Source organism: Aotus nancymaae, unplaced genomic scaffold (assembly GCF_030222135.1).
Source record: "Aotus nancymaae isolate 86718 unplaced genomic scaffold, 86718_ANA_hifiasm-v0.15.2.pri h1tg000002l, whole genome shotgun sequence".
In the NCBI taxonomy this organism is placed as follows: domain Eukaryota; kingdom Metazoa; phylum Chordata; class Mammalia; order Primates; family Aotidae; genus Aotus; species Aotus nancymaae.
Window position 1 is genome coordinate 7,889,833 of NW_026988413.1, and position 21,604 is coordinate 7,911,436.

At 57.7% G+C, this 21,604-nt stretch overlaps 1 protein-coding gene across 4 annotated transcripts; it reads right to left on the minus strand.

Moving 5' to 3' along the window:
- Positions 1-552: 552 nt before the first annotated feature.
- ABCB8 (ATP binding cassette subfamily B member 8) lies at positions 553-21,041 on the minus strand. 4 transcript variants are annotated; one of them, XM_012443197.3, is made up of 16 exons: positions 20,879-21,041; positions 16,045-16,357; positions 15,540-15,695; positions 15,369-15,463; positions 15,137-15,242; positions 14,230-14,391; positions 14,032-14,117; positions 13,831-13,928; positions 10,940-11,045; positions 7,309-7,342; positions 6,978-7,114; positions 6,731-6,825; positions 6,383-6,516; positions 5,520-5,667; positions 3,790-4,040; positions 553-2,732 (listed from the first exon to the last, which is right to left on the minus strand). In XM_012443197.3, the coding sequence occupies exons 1-16, from the start codon at positions 20,971-20,973 to the stop codon at positions 2,592-2,594; spliced, it is 2,157 nt and encodes a 718-aa protein (XP_012298620.2). In that variant the 5' UTR covers positions 20,974-21,041; the 3' UTR covers positions 553-2,591. The 4 variants fall into 4 exon arrangements, with proteins under 4 accessions (XP_012298620.2, XP_064227103.1, XP_012298628.2 ...); XM_064371033.1 differs by lacking the exon at positions 20,879-21,041 and adding an exon at positions 19,574-19,698; XM_012443205.3 differs by lacking the exon at positions 16,045-16,357.
- Positions 21,042-21,604: the final 563 nt, after the last annotated feature.

Below are 21,604 nucleotides of genomic sequence, written 5' to 3' on the forward strand. Positions count from 1 at the left end.
GGTGATGGGTTGGAGGCGGGGCAGGCCAGAGGCTGGGGAGGGACCTCCAGAAGGCAGTTACTGTTTGCGAGGTAGTGCCAGCTGATCTGCAGTGGGATGAGGACGTTGTGCTGACCCACGGCCCTGGGGATAAGGTGCAGTTCTGAGAGGAAGCCCTGACCTGCTGAGCGCCAGGCAGTCCTCATCAGTGTCGCACTGCATTTGGCTAAATGGTTGTCTGCCCCCAAGTATCTGAGTTAGACGACATTCCCTGTAGGCCTTTGGGAAAGCTGGCTCACTAATTTATTTACTGAAATTTATTTCTATTCTATTTTTGCCCAAAAAAGTACCTGAGGCCACCAGGCTGACTTTGGTGGGCTTTTTTGGCCATGAGTGGTAGAAACATGGTTCTACCAACCAAATGTGTGCACACACCATGCTGCAGCTGCTGGGCCACCTGTCTGTCCTGCCAACAGGACACAAGCTTCACGGGGGCAGGGGCTGTCATTCCCCGTAGCGGGCTCAGTGGCACATAGCAGGTGCTTCATTAATAAACACTCTGGAAGGACTGAGTACCATGGTTACAGCACCGCACTGTGCCTTGCAAGTATTTTACTGTAGATTATCCCACATACACTCTCAAAACAGGCATTCCCCATCAAGCACTGCTAGGCTCCCGCTCTCCACTGTGGAGCTAAGGCCGAGGCGAGGTTAGGCAGATGGCAAGGCTCTTGCAATCTAGCTCTTCCAGCTGCACTAGCCGTGGGGTTTAACTGCTCCTTTAGTGGGCTGGTGGACGGCTGGATTTGGAGAAGTTGCCCAGATGTAAGGAGAGCCTTAGAATCTGGTGTCAGAGGCGTCTTGGGCAGCCTGAGGCTGGTGACTGAGGGGGTGAAGCAGGAGCCGCCTTGGCTGGCTGGCTGCCTGGTGAGGGAGGGGTCAGGCCAACAAGCAGGGCCCCCAGGCAGGGCTCATGGACTCGCCATGAGGCTGAGGCCTGCTCTGGGCTGCCCCAGGGAGGGGTTTAGCTGCGAAGCAGCTGGGAGCCAGCCCCAGGCTCTGCTTCTGGGTCTCCAGCCTCTGATCTGTCAGGAAGTGGGATATCAAATCAGGGTGGATGTGGGCCTGGGGTTTCTGGATGGCTTGTCCCCAGAGTAGCATCTAGTTCTAAACCATACCCACAAGAGCCCGTGGGTCCCACTCTGGCTCCTGCACACAAACCTGAGCCACTTGCTGCCTCTTCCAGGCTGGCCTCCCCAGCACCGGCTGCTCCATCAGCAAACTGCCACCACCCCTGAAAGAGGGCACTGACTGCCCTTCTTTGCACAGATAAATCCAGAATGCCTGGCTGACTGTGAAGGTACAGGGCAGGCACCCCCTCTTCCCCTGCTCAGGGGAGCAGGGCCCCGTATAGTCCCACAGCCTTGATGTGGCTGGATGGGGGAAGGATCCCAGCAGGAAGTGATGGCAGCGAAGAGGTGGGGAGGCCGGTGCATCTGCAGCAGGGCAGGGGCATGAGGTCCTGGGGCACCAGTTCAGCTAAGGCCCTACTTGTGTGCCTTTCCAGGCCCCTCTGAAGCCAGCTGGAGCCTAGCCCTCATCCACAGTCTCAGGGCCACAGGCGCCCGTCACTCAGGCTGTCTGCCTTCCCCTTTTAAGGTGCGCCTCCCAGACTTTGCTGTGGAGACTGGCCTGTCCACAGCCGTACTCTCCTGGGCCGATTCTGTACTGGATTCTGCAGTAGCTGCTCCATTGAACTCTGTACTCATCAGCACTGTGGGCAGGAAGCCGAGAGCTCCAGGTGGGCATCAGCCCCTCCTATCTCCTTCAGAGCTGGGTGTCCTTGGTGTAGGAGGCGGGTCCATCATCTCAGTGGGTCAAAGACTCCAGGCACACAGGGCAGGGCCAGCGGAAGACAGCCAGGCAGGCTGGTGCTTCTTCCCTCCTACCCTGACCCAAGAGTTGGGCCCTGTTAGGCCTGTGTCCTTCAGGGGTGGGAAGGGGAGGTGAAATCTAGACATCAGGACTGTGATCCCTGTTCAGGGAGAAGGGAGGGAGGTTGTTTGGAAGATGGGGACTGTGGGTTCTGGGGTGAGCCAAGAGATAGGCTCCTTCTCCCAGGGTCCAGCGAGGCAGTCAGTCTAGGGAAGTGAGGTCCTAGCAAGGGTGTGGGAAGAGCCTAGGTTTGAGTTCCCAGCCCATGTCAGATCCTGTTTTTTAAAAACTCCCTGGCGCTGCAGGCCTGGCCAACTTGAGGCTGTCGGGTGGGGTGGGGAGACTGGGCAGAGCGTCTCTGAGAGGTCTGGAGGGGTCTGGGCAAAGGGAGAAGAGGGGAGCGCCCTGCGGAACTCTGCCTCTGCCCGTGTGCAGCCCAGTGACTCTGGTGGACTCTGGTGGGAGGGAGGCGGCGGGCAGGACTTGGGATGGAAGGGAGGGTTGGGCCTCCCCTGCCAGCCGCTCGGCCTGCCCCGGCTTTATTATGAGCAGGAGCAGCCACAGCGACTCTCCACATGCTGGCCCTCCTGGGGGCTCAGTCCCAGTGCGTTCCCCCCAGGCTGAGCCCCAGCCCTAGCACCGATGCTTGGCAGCGACCACACCTCAGGGGGCTCTTCTCAGGACTTGCGCTGGGAGCTTCCAGGGCCTTCTGGCTTCTTGGATGGTGGGGCCGCCGTCTTCGGGGCGTCCAGGGCCTGCCTCCGGATGAGCTCAGCGTACAGCCCGCCCTTCTTCAGGAGCTCTTCATGGGTCCCAGCCTGGAAGATGGGAGGAAGGGGCAGATGGTTGATTCAATGTGTGCAGACTTCAGAACCCTGGAAGGGCTGAACCTCTCAGCCATTAGGCCCATGGTCACTAAGGCAATGCCCCTTCTGGGGACACTCTGAAACCAATGCCTTATCTGAAAGGAGCCACCATGGGCATGCTGCGTTGGTTAGGGCCACTTCCCTACTTAGCTGAACACGATTGGAAGAACACGATTCCCAGCCGGGTGCTGTGGCTCACACCTGTAATCCCAGCTCTTAGGGAGGCAGAGGCTGGAGGATAGCTTGAGCCCAGGAGTTCGAGACCCCATTCTCCACAAAAAAAAAAAAAAAAGAACACGATTCCTTCCGTCCCCCTTACAGATCCCAAGGCTCCCACTCAGGACCTGACTCCCTGCACAAGCCCCTCAGCCTCAGCTTGAACGAATGGCTGTGAGCCAATGCCACACAACCTCAGGGGTCTCGCTCCTGCCTTCCCGCACAGGGTCCTAGTGCTGCTTCTCCTGCTCCTTGCTCCCAGTACCACACTCTTCCTGAGTATGTTTCCCTTTTTTTTTTTTTGAGACAGGGTCTCATTCTGATGCCAGGCAGGAGTGCAGTGGCGTTATCATAGTTCACTGCAGCCTCAACCTCTGGGGCTCAAGTAATCTTCCTGCCTCAGCCTCCAGAGTAGCTAAGAGTATAGGTGCATGCGACCACAAAGGCTGTTTTTTCCCTTTGGTATTTTGTAGAGACAGGGTCCCGCTACGCTGCCCAGGCTGGCCTCTCAAAGTGCTGGGATTACAGGCACCTGGCCAATACTTCTCCTTTTGATCCTGGGAGCTGATGATGCACTTATTCTATCCCAGGGGACAGAGGAAGAAACTGAGGGCCTGAAGGCCAGGGCTTGGCTGATGCAGGAACTCCTGACTCCACATGGGATGCTGCTTCCAGAGCAGTACCCAAGGCCCTAGGGCCAGGCCACCCTTCATATAACTCATGGCAGCATCGTGCCACTGTCCGTGATGAAGTTATCCTTGACCCACTGATCCACGCCACTCGGCCGACTAACCTCCCAGACGCAGCCATCGGCCATGACGACGATGCGGTGGGCCCCACGGACGGTGCTGAGCCGGTGAGCGATGACCAGCACAGTGCGGCCCGCACTGGCCCGGTCCAGGGCCTCTTGCACAACCCGCTCAGACTCCGCATCCAGCGCGCTGGTGGCTTCGTCCAGTATCAGCACCGTGGGCTGCTTGATGAGGGCTCGGGCGATGGCCAGGCGCTGCTTCTGGCCTCCAGACAGGGTAGTGCCCCTCTCACCTGGGAAGGGATGGGCAGGGCAGGAGCCTGAAGCTGAGAACTTGAGGGTGGCCAACAAAGGGGCACCGGGTCCTTCCTGAACTCCCATTAAGATCCTCGGAGTGCCCTTCATAGCACCATGCACGTTCTTCCTGCCTCCGCCCCCCACCCCAAACTGTACAACTCCTCCTGCCTCTGACCCCCTCCACCCCGCACTATGCACCCTCCTCCTGCCTCTCACCCCCACCCCGCACTGTGCCTGCAGCTCCAGCTACCTTCCCAGCCTCCTGGGTCTCTGTGGCTGTGGGGAACATCCAGCACCCAAACATGGGCTCTGGGGTCCAGTGACTCCAGGGAGGCAGATTCAAAGCCCACAGAGGGCAGCACAAGTGGCAGCCTGGAAGCCAAAAAGGACCTCAAGGTGACAGCAGGTGACAGGTCAGTAAGGGTATAGCCCCAAGAAGGCCCCAATGAGCAGGAAGTACTAAGATCAGAGAGACAAGGAAAGAGCCACCCAAGAGAGATGTGGGAGAGCACCCAGTGAGGACAGCTGGGATCTGGGCGGTGGATGAACACGGCTGGGGGAGCAATCGAGACCACGAGGCTGGGCTGGGGACGGTGGCCCCATAGCTCAGAAGGCTGGACTCAGTCGGACTGACCAGAGTTGAGAAGCCCCGGTATCTCTGCATCCTGAGAAGTGCTTAAACACTGCAACAGAGCCAAGACTCTGGCCAAGACACAGGCCCCAAAGGTTGGAAAGAGAAGACCTGGGAGCTTTGCATGTCAACTGCTGCCCTGCAGTGCCAGGCTGCGTGCCTAGTTCAGGCCTGCTGTGCCAGCTGCGTGCCCCTAGTTCAGCCCTGCTGTGCCAGCTGCATGCCCCTAGGTCAGCCCTGCAGTGCCAGCCGTGTGCCCCTAGTTCAGCCCTCAGAGCCCTCTCCTGGGGCCCATCCAGCCACCCTGATTAGAATGAGGAGAAACGCCTTTAGAGAAGAAAAGCACAGGAAGGCAACAGGAGCTGAAGGGGGACGGACAGTGGAGAGGAGGCAGCCCCCTGGGTCTTCTGTTAGGCAACAGGAGCTGAAGGGGGATGGACAGTGGAGAGGAGGCGGCCCTTGTGCCTTCTGTTCTGTCTGGGGAAGTGGCAGCCCTTCAGACTTGGTGGGGACTCCAAACACCACGCGTCACTGTGTCCCTGGCCAGGGTCCTGCCATATGCCCTTGCTGCATTCTCCAGCTCCTCCTGGAGCCTGTCTTGTCTCTGTGGACTGCCTGGTCTACTGGTTCTGAACCACATGGGCCTGGACTCCTGTCCCCACAGAGCATCTGTCCTCTTTGGCTGTGGCTCTGGTCTTCCCGGACACAACTGTCTTTCTCCCCAACTGTCCCTGCTCCCCTCAGTCCCGCTGGGCTGTTCACTGTTCCTGCAGAATCCTGTGTCCCAATGCCTCCCCGCCTGGTTCCCCGCAGACCCGAGCACGGGTCCTGTCCTGGTACCCACCGACAACCGTGTTGTAGCCCTCAGGGAAGCTGGTGATGAACTCGTGGGCATTGGCCTCCCGGGCAGCTGCGTACACCTCTTCATCGGAAGCTCCCGGCTTCCCAAAGCGGATGTTCTCCATGATGGTTGTCCCAAACAGGACCGGCTCCTGTGGGTGAGGGGTTATGGAGATAGAGTCCACAGAAACATTCTCTTTGCCCCAGAAACGCAAAGGGCTGCCATGTACATCGGGACAGTCCATTTTGGAGGATTAGACTAGGAGCTCTTAAAGAATCAGAAGTTCAGAGTCAGAGGTGAAGTGAGGATGCAGAGCGGCCCCCAGAAAGGAAGGACAGGTTGACCTCCTACCAAGGGCCCAGAACCCCTTCCCAGGAGTGGGACCAGGAGGCGCTGGCAGAGCAGGTGCTGGGGTTGGGGGCTTCCATTTGCCTTTCTCTGGCACAGGCACTCTCCCTGGCAGGACGGCAGGCTCCCTCTTCATTCACAGCCCTCAAAGGGGAGGGTGGATCCCCGCTGGGCAGGGCCACCTCAAGCAGAGGGAGAATGGCTGCAGGCTCAGCAACCCCACCACAGGCTCCCCTAGACTTGGATACTGTGGGATTTGCAGAGAATCCCAGGGGTGCCCCATCTGTGTAGACTGCTGTAAACTGGGAGAAAGCATCCCTGCTCTGGGAGACCAGGCAGAGCTGCGGCTGCTCCCGGGAAGGGATGCCTTGCCCAGACGACAGCCGGGTACGTATGGAAAAAGCCAGGGGTCTCCTGAGAGCAGCAAGGATGGTGAGGGTGGGATGGAAAGAAAAGGTACCTGAGGACAAGAGGGGGGGCCCAGAGGAGGATGGGAAGTGGGACTGAGGGCCCCGCACCTGGCTGATGAAGCCAATGACCTGGCCCCGGAGCCAGGAGGGGTCAAGGGTGCGCAGGTCCCGCCCATCCAGCATCACCACGCCTGCCGTGGGGTCGTAGAAGCGCTCCAGCAGGGAAGCCACGGTGGTCTTTCCTGGAAAATTGGGGTGACAGAGGGAGGTAGTGGTCTTTCCTGTGGAAGTGGGGTAAGAGGGAGGGAGGCCAGGGGTTCTGGGGATTGTCCCAGGAAAGGGCCCTGTGGCAGTGGAGGAAGGGACCCCACTGGTGTGCAGGGATCACTGCTCCCGACCTTGCTCTGAGTGGCTGCCAGAGGAAGAGCCAGAGGGTGAAGAGAAGGCTTCCCTTACCTCCCCCAGACTGGCCCACGAGGGCCACGATCTTGCCAGGGGGCAGCGTCAGGGTGAAGTCTTTCAGCACCTCGAAGCCGGGGCGGCAGGGGTAGCTGGGAGGAGCCGAGAGACCCCCAGTCAGACCAGGCTCCCAGCCCTTGTTGCCCGGGTCCCTCCTAAGTCTCCCTATAGCCCCCTGAGAGGGCCTGTTTATGGGGGGCATTAAGCCAGACCTCCACCCCTGCGCCTGCTCACCCACGCTGACCTGAAGCAGACGTTGTGAAATGTGACGGTGCCATGCAGGTGCTCTTTGGGGATGCAACAGCCCCCAGACAGCGGGATGCAGGGGCTCAGGGCCATGTACTCAAAGACCCGGGCGCCTGCGCTCAGCCCCCGGACCACCTGTGGGAGGGGATCCAAAGTCCGCAGGGAGGCAGGAGTAGGGGTGGCCACAGCATCTCCAGGGAGCGGCTGTGGCTCTGGGCTGGGGTCCCCCCAGCTCTCCGCCCACCCACACCCAGTCAACAGGCAGCTCCCACAGCGGCACACACATGGCAGACTCCATACCCCAGGCCTCCGCCCTACCGGCCACTCACCTGACCAAACAGGATAGAGAGGTTGGCCATGGACCTGGCAGGAGAAGGAGAGAGGGTTGGAATAGATGGAACAAGACAAGCCAGAGGGATGGGGAAGGAAGCCATGGTGGGGAGCAAGGTAGCCTGTGGGGTTAAATGCAGGGACTGCTCCTGCAACTTGGGGACATGGAGCCCTGGGATGTGGTGACACCAGATGGCTGAGCCTTGGCTTCCTCCTTGGCCAGGTAAGGATGACAGCTGTCCCTCAGCCCAGCCCAGGCCCCTGGGAGGTGGTGCTCCAGGAGGAAATGGAAGTGAAGGCACACGCCTCTGTGGTGTCCTCTACCGCCCTGGCCTGTGGTCTGCAGGGTGAGGCCTGTGCACACATGCAGGATGACATCAGCCCACAAGGAAGGGAGCCCAGCTGACCCACGACCTCCCTGTGGCCCTGAGGATGCAGATGCCACCGCCGTGAACAGAGATCAAGGCTGCGTGGCTCACGAGGGGAGAGCAGATCTAATGCGGCAGACTCCTGGGGGAGCAATGACTTTGGCTGAAATTTAGGTGGGAGAAGTAATGTTAAATCTTTTTGGAGAAAGAAGAAAATAGAGACTCTGGGTCACAGGGGAACTCTGGGGAGACCCCCAAACAAAATGCCCTGAAAAAACCTTTTCTTGTGGGCTTGCCCTGCGGGTGAGTATCCCCACGGTGAGCGTTATCTGTCTAGACAGTGGGTGGCCTCCTGCGTCCAGGCAGGGCTGGGGTAGGGTTGGCGGGCTGCCAGGAGGCTGGGGAAGGTGAATCAACTGCTTCTTGGTCACTGGTCCCTGACCGGCCTGGCTGACCCGTGACAGTGTGTCTGCCACTGTCTACGCCTGGTCCGCTCCTTAGGAAGAGGAAAGACTGACTCCCCAGCAATCCTTGAGCTGCAAGACTCACTTCTTCCAGCACTGGGGTGGGGGTGAGTGGGCAGAGCCTGGAAACTCCAAGGGAAAAGGTCCCAGCAGACTCAGTGTAGTTAGCACCTGCTAAAGGCAGCAGGGAGGCAGCAGCAGGAAGCAGCCAGCCCAGCCAGCTATCTGCTGATGAGGAGGGAAACATTCTCCACCAGAGATCCGGAAGACATTAAGGCCTGGCAAAGGGGGCAGGCAGAAACTGAAATTCAAAATGCACTTGACTCATTGGAGTGAGATGACCCTGTTCTCAGGGGCCAAGGGCTGTGGACTGCAGGCTGTGGGCCTGTACCCAGGTGGGGCCTGGCCCCGATTCTAATGAGGCAGCTGGGCCCCCGTTGCTGTCTGTCCTGGTGCCTCCCCATCTCCGTCAGGAGTGCTCAGGATGGGCCCACAGGTTAGGCTGCCTAAGGCAGGCCAGGCCATCCTGCTCCCCTCTCTCTGCCTCCCCTCTGCTGACGCCAGTGCCGATGCCTGGGCCCTTGGCTTAGCTGGCAGGACCCAGTGGGAAACACACCAGCTCCTTTACACAACAGACCCAATTCCCTGAAGGTGGGTTGGGAAGAATCTCCACATGGGCAGGGCTAGAAGGACCCCCAAGGGAATGAGTCTAGGGCCTGTGGCTGTGGGAGCAGCCAGGAAGACAGCACAGACTGGCCCCTAGGGCTTCTTGTGTAGATCATAAAATTGCTGGATGGCCAAGCAGTACCATGGGAGGTAAGGTCAGGGTCTCAGGCCCCAAAGGGGAAGTGGAGACCCCAAAGGGGGAGGGCTGGGACTGGACAGTGCAGCCACCCTCCCCACAGGGAGAACTATCCTGCCACTGCCCACCCCAGAGGGCAAAGGGGTGATTTTATTAAGAGAGCCACTGGGCTTCTTATGGTCCTCAGGACTAAAACGACTGTCTTGTTCAGAGAGGCTGAGGCTCTGGTCAAGGGAAGTGGGTCAGCATGGAGCAGGGCAGGCAGTGGAAGCACCCACATACCCCCCAAGTCCCATCTCTATCACAGTGAGGGCATCTGAATTCCAAAGCCACCAGAGAACAGTTCTCTGGGCTGGAGGAGGGACAAGGCTGCCCAGAAGGCCTGAGTCCAGGACCAGAAAGGGTCTGAACGTGCTCAAGATTGAGGAGCATCGAGCAGAAATGGGGCCCAGGAGGGTGTCTGTGCAGCTGTGGAAGTGGGAGGAATGTCTCTGTGGAATGTCAGGTTTGGGGCCGAGAATGGGAGCCGGTCTCTACCTGACTCCCCCTTCCCTGGACAGTAGGCCCTGCAGCGAGGGATTCTGATCCAGCGACACACATGCAGGGTGCACCATACAGCAGGGCAAGGACACATGCCACAGCAGAACCGGGTGGGGCCCTGGAGGAAGAGCAGAGGGCTCGGGTAGGGACGGGGCAGCAGGGGCAATGTGTGGTTGGTGGAGACAGGTCTTCGCCCTTTGAAGATCTGTTACAGCATATTCACTATCTCATTATTTACCATAACAGCTGTATGTAGAACTGCTTGTGTTTAGCTTGGAAAAAGACAGGATCGGGGAGGCTTGCCTCGGGCTGTCTAGCGAAGTCAGCCCAACGGCTCTGGACACCCCAGAGGTTCAGCTGAGTGGGTGGTTTCAGATCAACGCAAAACAATAAGCTCTAAGGGTGGGATGTGCGGGGACAGGGGTCAGCGTCTCATCCCTGAAATGGCCGATAATGGGGAGGGGCAGCTCACAAAGCCTGTCAAGGACGGTCCATCCATGCATGGAATGTCATAGCCTGCAGTGGAAGGGGATTCGGACACAGGCTGGAACGTGGAGGAAGCTGAAGACACGATGCAGAGTGACAAAATGCGGTCACAAAAGGACACGGATAGTCTGACTCCACTTATAGGACGTCCCTAGAGTTGTCAAATCATAAAGACAAATTGGACTGGTGGGTGCCAGGGGCTGGGGGAGGGCAAGTAGGGACTCGAGTTTCATGGGGACAGTCTCCGCTCTGCTAGATAAGATGTGTTCTGGAGGCCGGTGCGGTGGCTCACGCCTGTAATCCCAGCACTCTGGGAGGCTGAGGTGGGCAGATCACGATGTCAGGAGTTCAAGACCAGACTGGCCAACATGGTGAAACCCCATCTCTACTACAAATAGAAAAGAGCTGGGCATGGTGGCTCGTGCCTGTAATCCCAGCTACTTGGGAGGCTGAGGTAGGAGAATTGCTTGAACTGGGACCCGGGAGGTGGAGGTTGCAGTGAGCCAAGATCGAGCCACTGCACTCCGGCCTGGGCTACAGAGCGAGACTCGATTAAAAAAAAAAAAAGCGTTCTGGAGATGGGTGGTGATAACAGTGGCACAGCAATGTGAGTGCACCAATGAGCTGCACGTTTCCACATGGTTAAAATGCTGCATTTTATGTTACATGTACTTTACTACAGTTAAAAAAACTTTTTTTTTAAAAGCTTGTTAAGGAAACTTCTGGGTCCTTTGGAAGGCTGAAGATGACAAACACAGGCCTGCTGCAGCAGCACTGCCCCAGCCAGGAGGGTTGTTCTGGGCCCTGACGGGCTCTCTCCCAGCCCTATGCATCCCCAGGGGGAGCTGGGCAGGCCTGGAGCTGCACGGCAGTCGGCCCGCAGAGAAGGCTGGCACCCATGTCCCCTGTCCCAGCAGGGCTCTGGAGGGTGACATGGGACCCTGCAGCGATTGGAACAGCCCCCACTTACCTTTGCACTGTCTGGGAGGCCACCAGGAAGGACATGAGGTCTCCCCCTGTCAGCTGCTGTCCGGCCACAAGGGAGCCCCCAATAAACAGGGTGCCCAAGACCATGCCTGCAGGAGAGGGGACAGGCAGTGAGGGGGATGAGGCTGAGCCTGTGTGAGGGGACAGGCAGTGAAGGTGGACGAGGCTGAGTCTGTGTGAGGGGGGACAGTCAGTGAAGGGATGAGGCTGAGCCTGTGTGAGGGGACAGGCAGTGAGGGGATAAGGCTGGAGCCTGTGTGAGGGGACAGGCAGTGAGGGGGATGAGGCTGAGCCTGTGTGAGGGGACAGGCAGTGAGGGGATGAGGCTGAGCCTGTGTGAGGGGACAGGCAGTGAGGGGATGAGGCTGAGCCTGTGTGAGGGGACAGGCAGTGAGGGGGATGAGGCTGAGCCTGTGTGAGGGGACAGGCAGTGAGGGGATGAGGCTGAGCCTGTGGGAGGGGACAGGCAGTGAGGGGGATGAGGCTGAGCCTGTGTGAGGGGACAGGCAGTGAGGGGATGAGGCTGAGCCTGTGGGAGGGGATGAGGCTGAGCCTGTGGGAGGGGACAGGCAGTGAGGGGGATGAGGCTGAGCTTGTGTGAGGGGACAGGCAGTGAGGGGATGAGGCTGAGCCTGTGTGAGGGGAGACAGGCAGTGAGGGGATGAGGCTGAGCCTGTGGGAGGGGACAGGCAGTGAGGGGATGAGGCTGAGCCTGTGTGAGGGGACAGGCAGTGAGGGGATGAGGCTGAGCCTGTGTGAGGGGACAGGCAGTGAGGGGGATGAGGCTGAGCCTGTGTGAGGGGACAGGCAGTGAGGGGGATGAGGCTGAGCCTGTGTGAGGGGACAGGCAGTGAGGGGATGAGGCTGAGCCTGTGTGAGGGGAGACAGGCAGTGAGGGGATGAGGCTGAGCCTGTGGGAGGGGACAGGCAGTGAGGGGGATGAGGCTGAGCTTGTGTGAGGGGACAGGCAGTGAGGGGATGAGGCTGAGCCTGTGTGAGGGGACAGGCAGTGAGGGGATGAGGCTGAGCCTGTGTGAGGGGAGACAGGCAGTGAGGGGATGAGGCTGAGCCTGTGGGAGGGGACAGGCAGTGAGGGGATGAGGCTGAGCCTGTGGGAGGGGACAGGCAGTGAGGGGATGAGGCTGAGCCTGTGGGAGGGGACAGGCAGTGAGGGGGATGAGGCTGAGGTTGTGTGAGGGGACAGGCAGTGAGGGGATGAGGCTGAGCCTGTGTGAGGGGACAGGCAGTGAGGGGATGAGGCTGAGCCTGTGTGAGGGGACAGGCAGTGAGGGGATGAGGCTGAGCCTGTGTGAGGGGACAGGCAGTGAGGGGATGAGGCTGAGCCTGTGTGAGGGGGGACAGGCAGTGAGGGGATGAGGCTGAGCCTGTGTGAGGGGACAGGCAGTGAGGGGATGAGGCTGAGCCTGTGTGAGGGGACAGGCAGTGAGGGGATGAGGCTGAGCCTGTGTGAGGGGGGACAGGCAGTGAGGGGATGAGGCTGAGCCTGTGTGAGGGGACAGGCAGTGAGGGGATGAGGCTGAGCCTGTGTGAGGGGGGACAGGCAGTGAGGGGATGAGGCTGAGCCTGTGTGAGGGGACAGGCAGTGAGGGGATGAGGCTGAGCCTGTGTGAGGGGACAGGCAGTGAGGGGGATGAGGCTGAGGTTGTGTGAGGGGACAGGCAGTGAGGGGATGAGGCTGAGCCTGTGTGAGGGGGGACAGGCAGTGAGGGGATGAGGCTGAGCCTGTGTGAGGGGACAGGCAGTGAGGGGATGAGGCTGAGCCTGTGTGAGGGGGGACAGGCAGTGAGGGGATGAGGCTGAGCCTGTGTGAGGGGACAGGCAGTGAGGGGATGAGGCTGAGCCTGTGTGAGGGGGGACAGGCAGTGAGGGGATGAGGCTGAGCCTGTGTGAGGGGACAGGCAGTGAGGGGATGAGGCTGAGCCTGTGTGAGGGGACAGGCAGTGAGGGGGATGAGGCTGAGGTTGTGTGAGGGGACAGGCAGTGAGGGGATGAGGCTGAGCCTGTGTGAGGGGACAGGCAGTGAGGGGATGAGGCTGAGCCTGTGTGAGGGGACAGGCAGTGAGGGGATGAGGCTGAGCCTGTGTGAGGGGACAGGCAGTGAGGGGATGAGGCTGAGCTTGTGTGAGGGGACAGGCAGTGAGGGGATGAGGCTGAGCCTGTGTGAGGGGGGACAGGCAGTGAGGGGATGAGGCTGAGCCTGTGTGAGGGGACAGGCAGTGAGGGGATGAGGCTGAGCCTGTGGGAGGGGACAGGCAGTGAGGGGATGAGGCTGAGCCTGTGGGAGGGGACAGGCAGTGAGGGGATGAGGCTGAGCCTGTGTGAGGGGGGACAGGCAGTGAGGGGATGAGGCTGAGCCTGTGTGAGGGGACAGGCAGTGAGGGGATGAGGCTGAGCCTGTGTGAGGGGACAGGCAGTGAGGGGATGAGGCTGAGCCTGTGTGAGGGGAGACAGGCAGTGAGGGGATGAGGCTGAGCCTGTGTGAGGGGGGATGAGGCTGAGCCTGTGGGAGGGGGGATGAGGCAGGAGCAGAGGAATCGACCCTGCTCTGCCGCTGCTAACTGGGAGAGTCAGGTGAGGCACATGTCTGGTCCCAGCCTTCGTTTCCTCCTTGGAAGAGCAAGAAGGGTGGGCACGCCTCCACGGCCTCCTCGAGGGTGGCCCTGCAGTGCTTTGCATGGAGCTCTGTAGTTCAGCTGGGACATCAGCACCCTCCCTTTACCTGCATGAGTCAGCTGCGGGCCGGAGGCAAATGCAGGCTCGCAGCAGACGGAGGACGGCCCTTTGCCTGCCTTGCCTGCTCCCAGCTCCTCCCCAGCCCACAAGCGCCCAGCAGCCCCCCACTAGCTCACTCACAGTTGAAGGCGATGTTGGAAAGCCCTTGGAACAAGGCGATGCCCCGGCCCAGCTCCTCTGCCCGGGAGCGGCAGGCTTCCAGTTCTGCCCCGTAGCGCCTGGTGAGAGAAGCCAGTGCACTCAGGAGGCAGCTGGGCTGGCACGAAGGGTGGGCAGGGTGTGGGGGGCATCTGCTCTATGCTTCGCCCTCCCAGGACTCACTCCTCTTCCCGTGGCTCCATGGCGAAGGCGCGCACAGTCCGAATGTTGCCCAGGGCCTCGTCCGCTACGCCCATTGCCCTGGCAATCTGCAAGGAGGCCAGGAAATGCGAAGCCAGGTTGAAGACAGGGAGGAGTTCCAGGGAGTGGGAAGAGAACCGGTGTGGGGAGGGTGAGAATGATGGGCAGGAATGCCAGTACCTGCTCCTGACACTGGCGAGACAGTTTTCGGAGGCCTGAGCCCATCAGGGTGCCCACTCCCATCAGGGCTGGTGTGGCCACCATCAGCAGCAGTGTGAGGCGTGGAGACAGCATGGACAGGGACACCAGACAGCCTGCCACCTGGGTGCAGCTTCGAAGCCCCTAGAGAGTGGGAGGGAAGGCGGGAGGCTACGGCGTCCACACCATGACAGGAAGGACTTTTCCAAGGGTCAGCCGGCTGTAGCTCTGTACTCCCAAGGCCAAGGCCCAGGTCTGGCCCCTTGGAGGCCAAGTGGCCGTCCACCGGTCACAGCATGTAACCCTAACTTGGCCAGCTGGGGTGCGAGCAGCAGGCATGAAGGAGCCGAGCGAGAATGCTAGGAACTGCGGAGTCCTTCCTCTAGACAAACCCAGCTTGCTTCTCTTTCTGTTCTAGGAACGGAACAAAGAGAACCGCATGGGGTACGCCAGTGACTGCCGAGGCTAGTGTCTGGCATGATCCAGCGTCCACAGGGTCGGTGAGGGGGTGAGGGGAGGGCATCAGTGTTCCGTAGAGAGCTGCTATTTACGCTTAATGCTCATCAGCGATCCAGGCACTCAGGACAGGCAGGCGAAGTGATTTTGCTCTTGCCAGGAGAGGCTCTTGTCTGAGTGCTTGAGAAGGCTTTCCAGGGGAGATTCGGTTTCAGAGCAGTGGAGAAGCAGCCTGTCCTGACCTTGGACGATGCCCCCACACTTCCCTTCTGTGAACTGCTGTGGCCCCTCCCCACACCCTCACCAGGTGGCGGGCTTCTCCAGTCAGTGTGGCCTGTTGGCCCAACATCAGGCCTGGGGCGGCCACGACTGGCCTGCTAAGTCCACGTGGGAAAGTGTGTGAGGATGTGAATGGGCGCACTGGGCCACTGACCTGGGAGATGACAAGCTTGAAGGATGACTTAAACTCCTGCACATCAGTTGTCAAGCGGCTCACCAGCTGCCCTGTCTTATTGGCGTCAAAGAAGGCGATGTCTTGTCTGGCATGGGACATGGACCAACAAGGAAGGCAGAAGAGGGAGACATTACTTCAGGATGCGGCCCCACCCCCAGGCCCCCGTCGGGCCACCAGTCATCCCAAGTCTGCACCCTGTGGCTGGCAGTACCGGAGCAGGGAGCTGAAGAGGGCCCTCCGCATGTCCACCGCCATGCGCTCGCCGATGTGGGACAGCAGCACCAGGTACCCGAAGGTCAGCAGTCCCTGCAAAAGAGGCCAGTGCACTTAGGGATGCCACGGGCGGCTCGTCGGCGGCCCCCAGCCCCACTCCCGGCTCTACCTGGACACCGTAGAGAATAAGCAGGTGGGTGCTGAGATCCCGGGACTCAGTCATGAAACTCCCCACCTGGTCCCTCGTGTACTTGGCCACGATCTCTACCAGCTGGCCCAAAAGCAGGGGGATCTGTACATTCGCCAGTGCCGCACCCAAGGCCAGCTGAATGGGGAGGCAGAGGGGACAGGTGTTTTGAGTGGGGAGCCATCCTCCCCAGCCCCAGCCCCAGCCAGATCTTGGCCCTTCCTCTCCCACCACCGAACCCTGCTGTGTCCAGGCTGCAGCTGGTCATGTGGACACATCAGTGCCTCTCAGACGTTCAAACCTGGCTTCCAGCCCCAACGGACCCCTGCACACCCCGCTACCTGGTGTCGATGCTCCTGGCATCCCTGGACCCCTGGCTAGCCCTTGCTGCTCCCGTGAACTCTCTTCTGAGAGGCAGCAAGGCAGGAATGCCGCCCTTCCTGGGTCCTGCCCTGTCCCCAGGATGGAGAAGTGGGGAAAGCCTCACCACGACGGCTACCCCCAGGACCAGCAGGTGGGGGCGCAGAAACTGCCAGAAGAGCTTCCAGTTAAAGCGTGACCCCACGACTCGGGGTGTGGAGCTGGCAGGAAGGGCCTCTTCTGCCTCACACAGGGCCACAAGGCAGAGGCGGGGATGCTTACTCAGCAACACAGGGCCTAGCAGGGCTCCCCCAACCCAGCACCAGGCAGAGGGCCTCCGTCTGGGAGCTAGCGGGGCTCGAAGGAGGTGGGCCCAGAGCTGGGACCGCAGGTGGGCCACGGCCCGGGGGAGGGAGAAGCTGCAGGAGCCATCAGAGTACCTGTAATGAGAAAGAGGCATGGATGGCTCGAGGCTCCGACTGTCCTCCAACTGACTAGTCCACCCTCGGAGCTCTGGCTGAGCCCTCTGGAAGCAGCACTTCCTCTTCTTTTTTTTTTTTTTTTGTGATGAAGTCCCCCAGGCTGGAGTGCAATGGTGCAATCTTGGCTCACTGCAACCTCTCAGGTTCAAGCCAATCTCCTGCCTCAGCCTCCTGAGTAGCTAGGATTACAGGCGCCCGCCACCACATCCGGCTAATTTTTGTATTTTTAGTAGAGATGGGAGTGTCACCATGTTGGCCAGGCTGGCCTCGAGCTCCTGACCTCGGGCGTTCCACCCACTTTGGCCTCCCAAAGTGCTGGGATTACAGGCATGAGCCACCGCGCTCCACCTGTTCTAGACATCCTGAACTACTGTGTGCAGGTGCTCTGCTCGGGGGTACGGAGAGGATGGAGATGAACATGACAGCCAAAGTCACTCCTCTCACAGCAGCCATGCCTGAGTGTGGGAGACTCACAGTTAACTGGGAATCACAGGCACAAGACAGCTTGAAGCCCTGCTCCTCCTCCTCCTCCTCAGAGGGAATCATGCCTTCTAGGTGAGGCCTGCGGGGAAGAGGCGGCCGGCCGGGCACAGGTGGGGGTGGGGTGTAAATCGGGAAAGCTCTAGGCCGAGGGAAAGCAAGTGTGGGTGTCTGCAGTAAGAAAGGATAGGAGAGAGGTTTCAGGAATTGTATGGCTGAAGCCTGGCCTACAAGAAGAAAGAGGAGACATGAGACTTGGGGGAGAGGCAGTTTTCTTTTCTTTTTCTTTTTCTTTTTGAGCGGAGTTTCGCTCTTGTTGCCCAGGCTGGAGTGCAATGGTGCAATCTCAGCCCACTGCAACCTCTGGGAGTGGCAGTTTTCTAGTTCTTATCAAGCACCTGGACTTAAGAGAGCAATAAGGACCATGGTGATTTTTAGGCTGACGTGTGACAAGATCAGGTTTGCGTTTTAAAGATCAAAGCATGGCAGAGTGCAGTGGCTCATACTGTAACCCCAACACTTTGGGAGGCTGAGGTAGGTGGATCATTTGAGGCCAGGAGTTTGAGACCAACATATTGAAACCCTGTTTCTACTAAAAATACAAAAATTAGGTGGGTGTGGTGGTGCATGCCTGTGGTCCCAGCTACTCAGGCAGGAGAACCACTTGAACCTGGGCGGTGAAGGTCGCAGTGAGCTGAGCTACAGTACTCTAGCCTCGGCAACAGAGCGAGACTCTTTCTCAAAAAAAAAAAAAAAAAAGATCATAGCAGAGAGGCGTGGTCTGGAGGCAGACAGGACTGGTTGTAGGGAGCAGAAGTTATCCAGCCAGGAGAGGATGGTGAGATCTGGAAGATCCAGATGAGCTTACTGATGGGGAAGGCTGTAAAAAAGAATGGTGTGAGCTTTTCTCTTTCCCAACATGGCTTTTCACATCCCTAGAACCTTCTAACTGCAGTTTCAGCTCATCCTTCCCTTGCTTTTAGGAAGGCCTGTGCCTCTTGCCTACATGAGGCCTTCCCCCACCCCATCCCAACTGCCGGGTTTTTCTGTCTGGTTTTCCACTGTGTTCTTGTGTCTATCATAAATTTTAGATCGAGATGCTTACTCTCCTTCTGCCTTGTGTAACTGTCCAGTTTTCCCACACCATGTGTTTCTGAAAGGCAGGAAACTATATCTTAGACACACTGGCAGAAGATGATAGATGTTCCACCAATGTTTATGTTTGTTGAGCACACGCATGCCCTCATTAGAGATGCAATCTAACCCAACTACTACAGGGTTTTGCAAATGTTTACACTTACTGTGGCCTACAGCAAGAAACATGTCTTTTTCTTTCTTTTTTTACCCTTTTCAGAGGTTCTCCATGAGGAAGGAAACATATCTTACATTGCAACCATGAACACATATATGCCACTCAGAATGGAAACACTTTGCAAAACAGTATTTTCTCTAATTCTTAACATGTATTCTGATATTTTCTTTCCTTTTTTTTGAGACAGAGTGCCGCTGTCATCTAGGCTGGAGTACAAGGGTGCGATCTCAGCTTACTGCAACCTCCATTTCCCGGGTTCAAGCAATTCTCCTGCCTGAGCCTCCTGAGTAGCTGGGATTACAGGCATGTGCCACCACACCCGGGTAATTTTTGTGTTTTTAGTAGAGACTGGGTTTCACCATGTTGGCCAGACAGGTCTTGAATGCCTGACCTTGTGATCAACCCGCCTCAGCTTTCCCAAAGTGCTGGGATTACAGGCGTGAGCCACTGTGCCCAGCCTTCTTTTCTTTTTGAGACGGTGTCTCTCTCTGTTGCCCAAGCTGGAGAGCAGTGACACTATCTTGGCTCACTGCAACCTCTGTTTCCTGGGTTCAGCGATTCTCCTGCCTCAGCCTCCTGATTAGCTGGGACTACAGGCATTACCATGCCCAGCTAATTTTTGTTATTTTAGTACAGACGGGGCTTTACCACGTTGGCTAGGCTGGTCTTGAACTCCTGACCTCAAGTGATCTGCCCACCTCGGCCCCTCAAAGTGCTGGGATTATAGGCGTGAGCCACAGCGCCTGACTAATTTTTCTATTTTTAGTAGAGACAGGGCTTCACCATGTTGGCCAGGCTGGTCTTGAACTCCTGACCTCAAGTAATCTGCCTGCCTTGGCTCCTCAAAGTGCTGAGATTACCGATGTGTGCAACTATGCCTGACCTATATTTACATACATATATTTATTTATTTAGAGGTGGAGTCTTGCTCTGTTGCCCAGGCTGGAGTGCAGTGGCATGATCTTGGCTCACTGCAACCTCTACCTCCTGGGTTCAAGCTATTCTCTTGCCTCAGCCTCCCAAGTAGCTGAGACTACAGGTGCGTGCAACCACGCCTGGCTAATTTTTGTATTTTTAGTAGAGACAGGGTTTCACCACATTGGCCAGGCTAGTCTTGAACTCCTGACCTCAGGTAATCTGCCTGCCTTGGCCTCCCAAAGTGCTGGGATTACAGGTGTGAGCCACCGTGCCTGGCCTATGTTTACTTTTAAATGGTCCTGACCCACTAAATTCATTTCATAATCTATTGAAAAATACTGACTAATGAATGTGTATATACTTGAATATTATTTGTTGTCTTTCCTTGGGCTTCTCTCTGGTTTAAATAACACCAATACACTTACTGTTTCTGAAGGACTGCTTTTAAACCTTTCAACATTTACCATGGCCTTTTTCCAGCTTCTTGCATTGTCTCCAAACTAAGACTCTAAGAAAGTCTTCGTCATTGCCAAGAGCTTGTGGATTACTTCCCAGCACCAAGACTTCCAGCTCCAGCTCGCCCCAGCTCTTGCCCTCCATCAGTCAGATGGCCTTTCCAAATGACACAACTCCATATCCGCCTGCCCCTGGGAATCTTCTATCTGCTTGGCCCCCAAGTTATTCACTCTAGGATTAGAAAAGACAGCCAGGAGCGGTGGCTCACGCCTGTAATCCCAGCACTTTGGGAGGCTGAGGTGGGAGTATCACCTGAGGTCAGGAATTCAAGACCAGCCGGGCCAAAATGATGAAACCCCATCTCTACTAAAAATACAAAACTTAGCCAGGTGTGGTGGTGCACGTCTGTAATCCCAGCTACTTGGAAGGCTGAGGCATGAGAATCGCTTGAACCCAGGAAGCAGAGATTGCAGTGAGCCGAGATCGCGCCACTGCACTCCAGTCTGGGTGACAGAGCGAGATTGTCTCAAAAAAAAAAAAAAAAATGGATTCAGGAATCAGTCCCTTCTCATAAAACATTTACGTTAGAGTTGTAGTTTCAGGGTCCTTGTTTGTTTCCCATCTGCCTCTCTCTCTGGACCAATCTGTGTAGAGTGTTTTGCCAAAAACAGACATGTACAGGTTATTAGATTGACTATTTCTTCTTCTTCTTTTTTTTTGTTTTTTGAGAAGTAGCTGGAATTACAGGCGTGTGCCACCACACACAACAAATTTTTGTAGTTTTTAGTAAATACGGGGTTTTGCCATGTTGGCCAGGCTGGTCACGAACTCCTGGCTTCCCAAACTGCTGGGATTACAGGGGTGAGCCACCGCGCCTAGCCTATTAGATTGGCTCTTCATCACTGCTGAACATCTCCAGCTCTTGTTCGACTCACTTTGATTCCTGGGAGCACCACTACTATTAAATGTCTCTGGACACTAATAAGAATTTTCGTCCAAATCGCCCAATCAACTCCGAGGCTAGGAAAGGCGACCCCTGGTCAGGAGTGCGGACTGGGCGTGGTCACTGACCCCGAGCGTCCTCTCCTTCCGGCCGACACGCGGATGCAGACGCCGGAGCATCCGCTGGCGCCTATACCGTCACTATAAATAATTGAGGCCAATACCCGCGGAGTGACATTCCACCCTGGCCGGCCTGGCCTACAACTCCCAGCAAGCCTCGCGCGAGCCCGCGGACTCCATCTCCCGGCGGGCTTGGAAATGACCTGCCGGCCGGTCAATGGCCCGCGCTGAGTAGGTTTTTCTCTTTTTACCTGACAGCTGAGAATGTCTGGAAGCGGAGAGGCAGTAGCGGCCTGCCTGGGACTGGGCCACCCCGAATCCCGACCCGAAATAAGTGCACCAGCATGCTGGGGCGAGAAAACAGGAGTAGCCGGCAATGGCAGTTTCACCCTCATCCCACTGAGGGCTCCATGTTGGCTCCCGCCCCCATCCCGACAACCCCCTCGCGCCTAGGCAGTGATTGGTGAAAAGACACATCAATCTCGTTGCAAGCTGTGATCGGAGGATACATTTTCAGCGTTCCTCCTTTCGGAACTGTGATTGGAGAGAATCGCCTACCCGCCCGTCCCCTGCTCTAGGCGGAGCCGAACAGGAAGTGGGTTTGCCTTTTGCCCTGTGCGCCAGTCGGCTCGGAGTGACGTCATCAGGGTGTGCGCTGTCAGGCCCTCCACCCGGAGTATCCATGGTAACGCGTCAGCCGCCGACCTCGGGTCATTTTCCTAAGGCTCGAGGATCTTTAGATGTCCCGTCGTCTCCAGGGAGTGTAGAACGCGGGCTCTGGGGTTGGAATGAACAAAAATCGACTGGAAGTTTTTACAAAACACATACATATGCCTTGCTGCCCACCCCGCTCTCCTAGGCGCGTCAGAACTGCTGGGACATCTGTCACGTTTACTTGGGGAAAAACTCCCCTGGTGATTCTGACTTGCCCTACGCCTCAGCTGTTGAGAACTACTGGTATGGAGGTCCTGTAATTT

Coding starts and splice junctions, on each gene's coding strand:
- ABCB8 (XM_012443197.3), bottom strand. CDS start 20,973: ATGCTGGTGCACTTATTTCGGGTCGGGATTCGGGGTGGCCCAGTCCCA. Junction 15,696..16,044: donor TCCTGGGGGTAGCCGTCGTG/GTGAGGCTTTCC, acceptor CTCCCCATTCAG/CTGGCCTTGGGTGCGGCACT. Junction 15,464..15,539: donor TTATTCTCTACGGTGTCCAG/GTAGAGCCGGGA, acceptor CCTCTTTTGCAG/GGACTGCTGACCTTCGGGTA.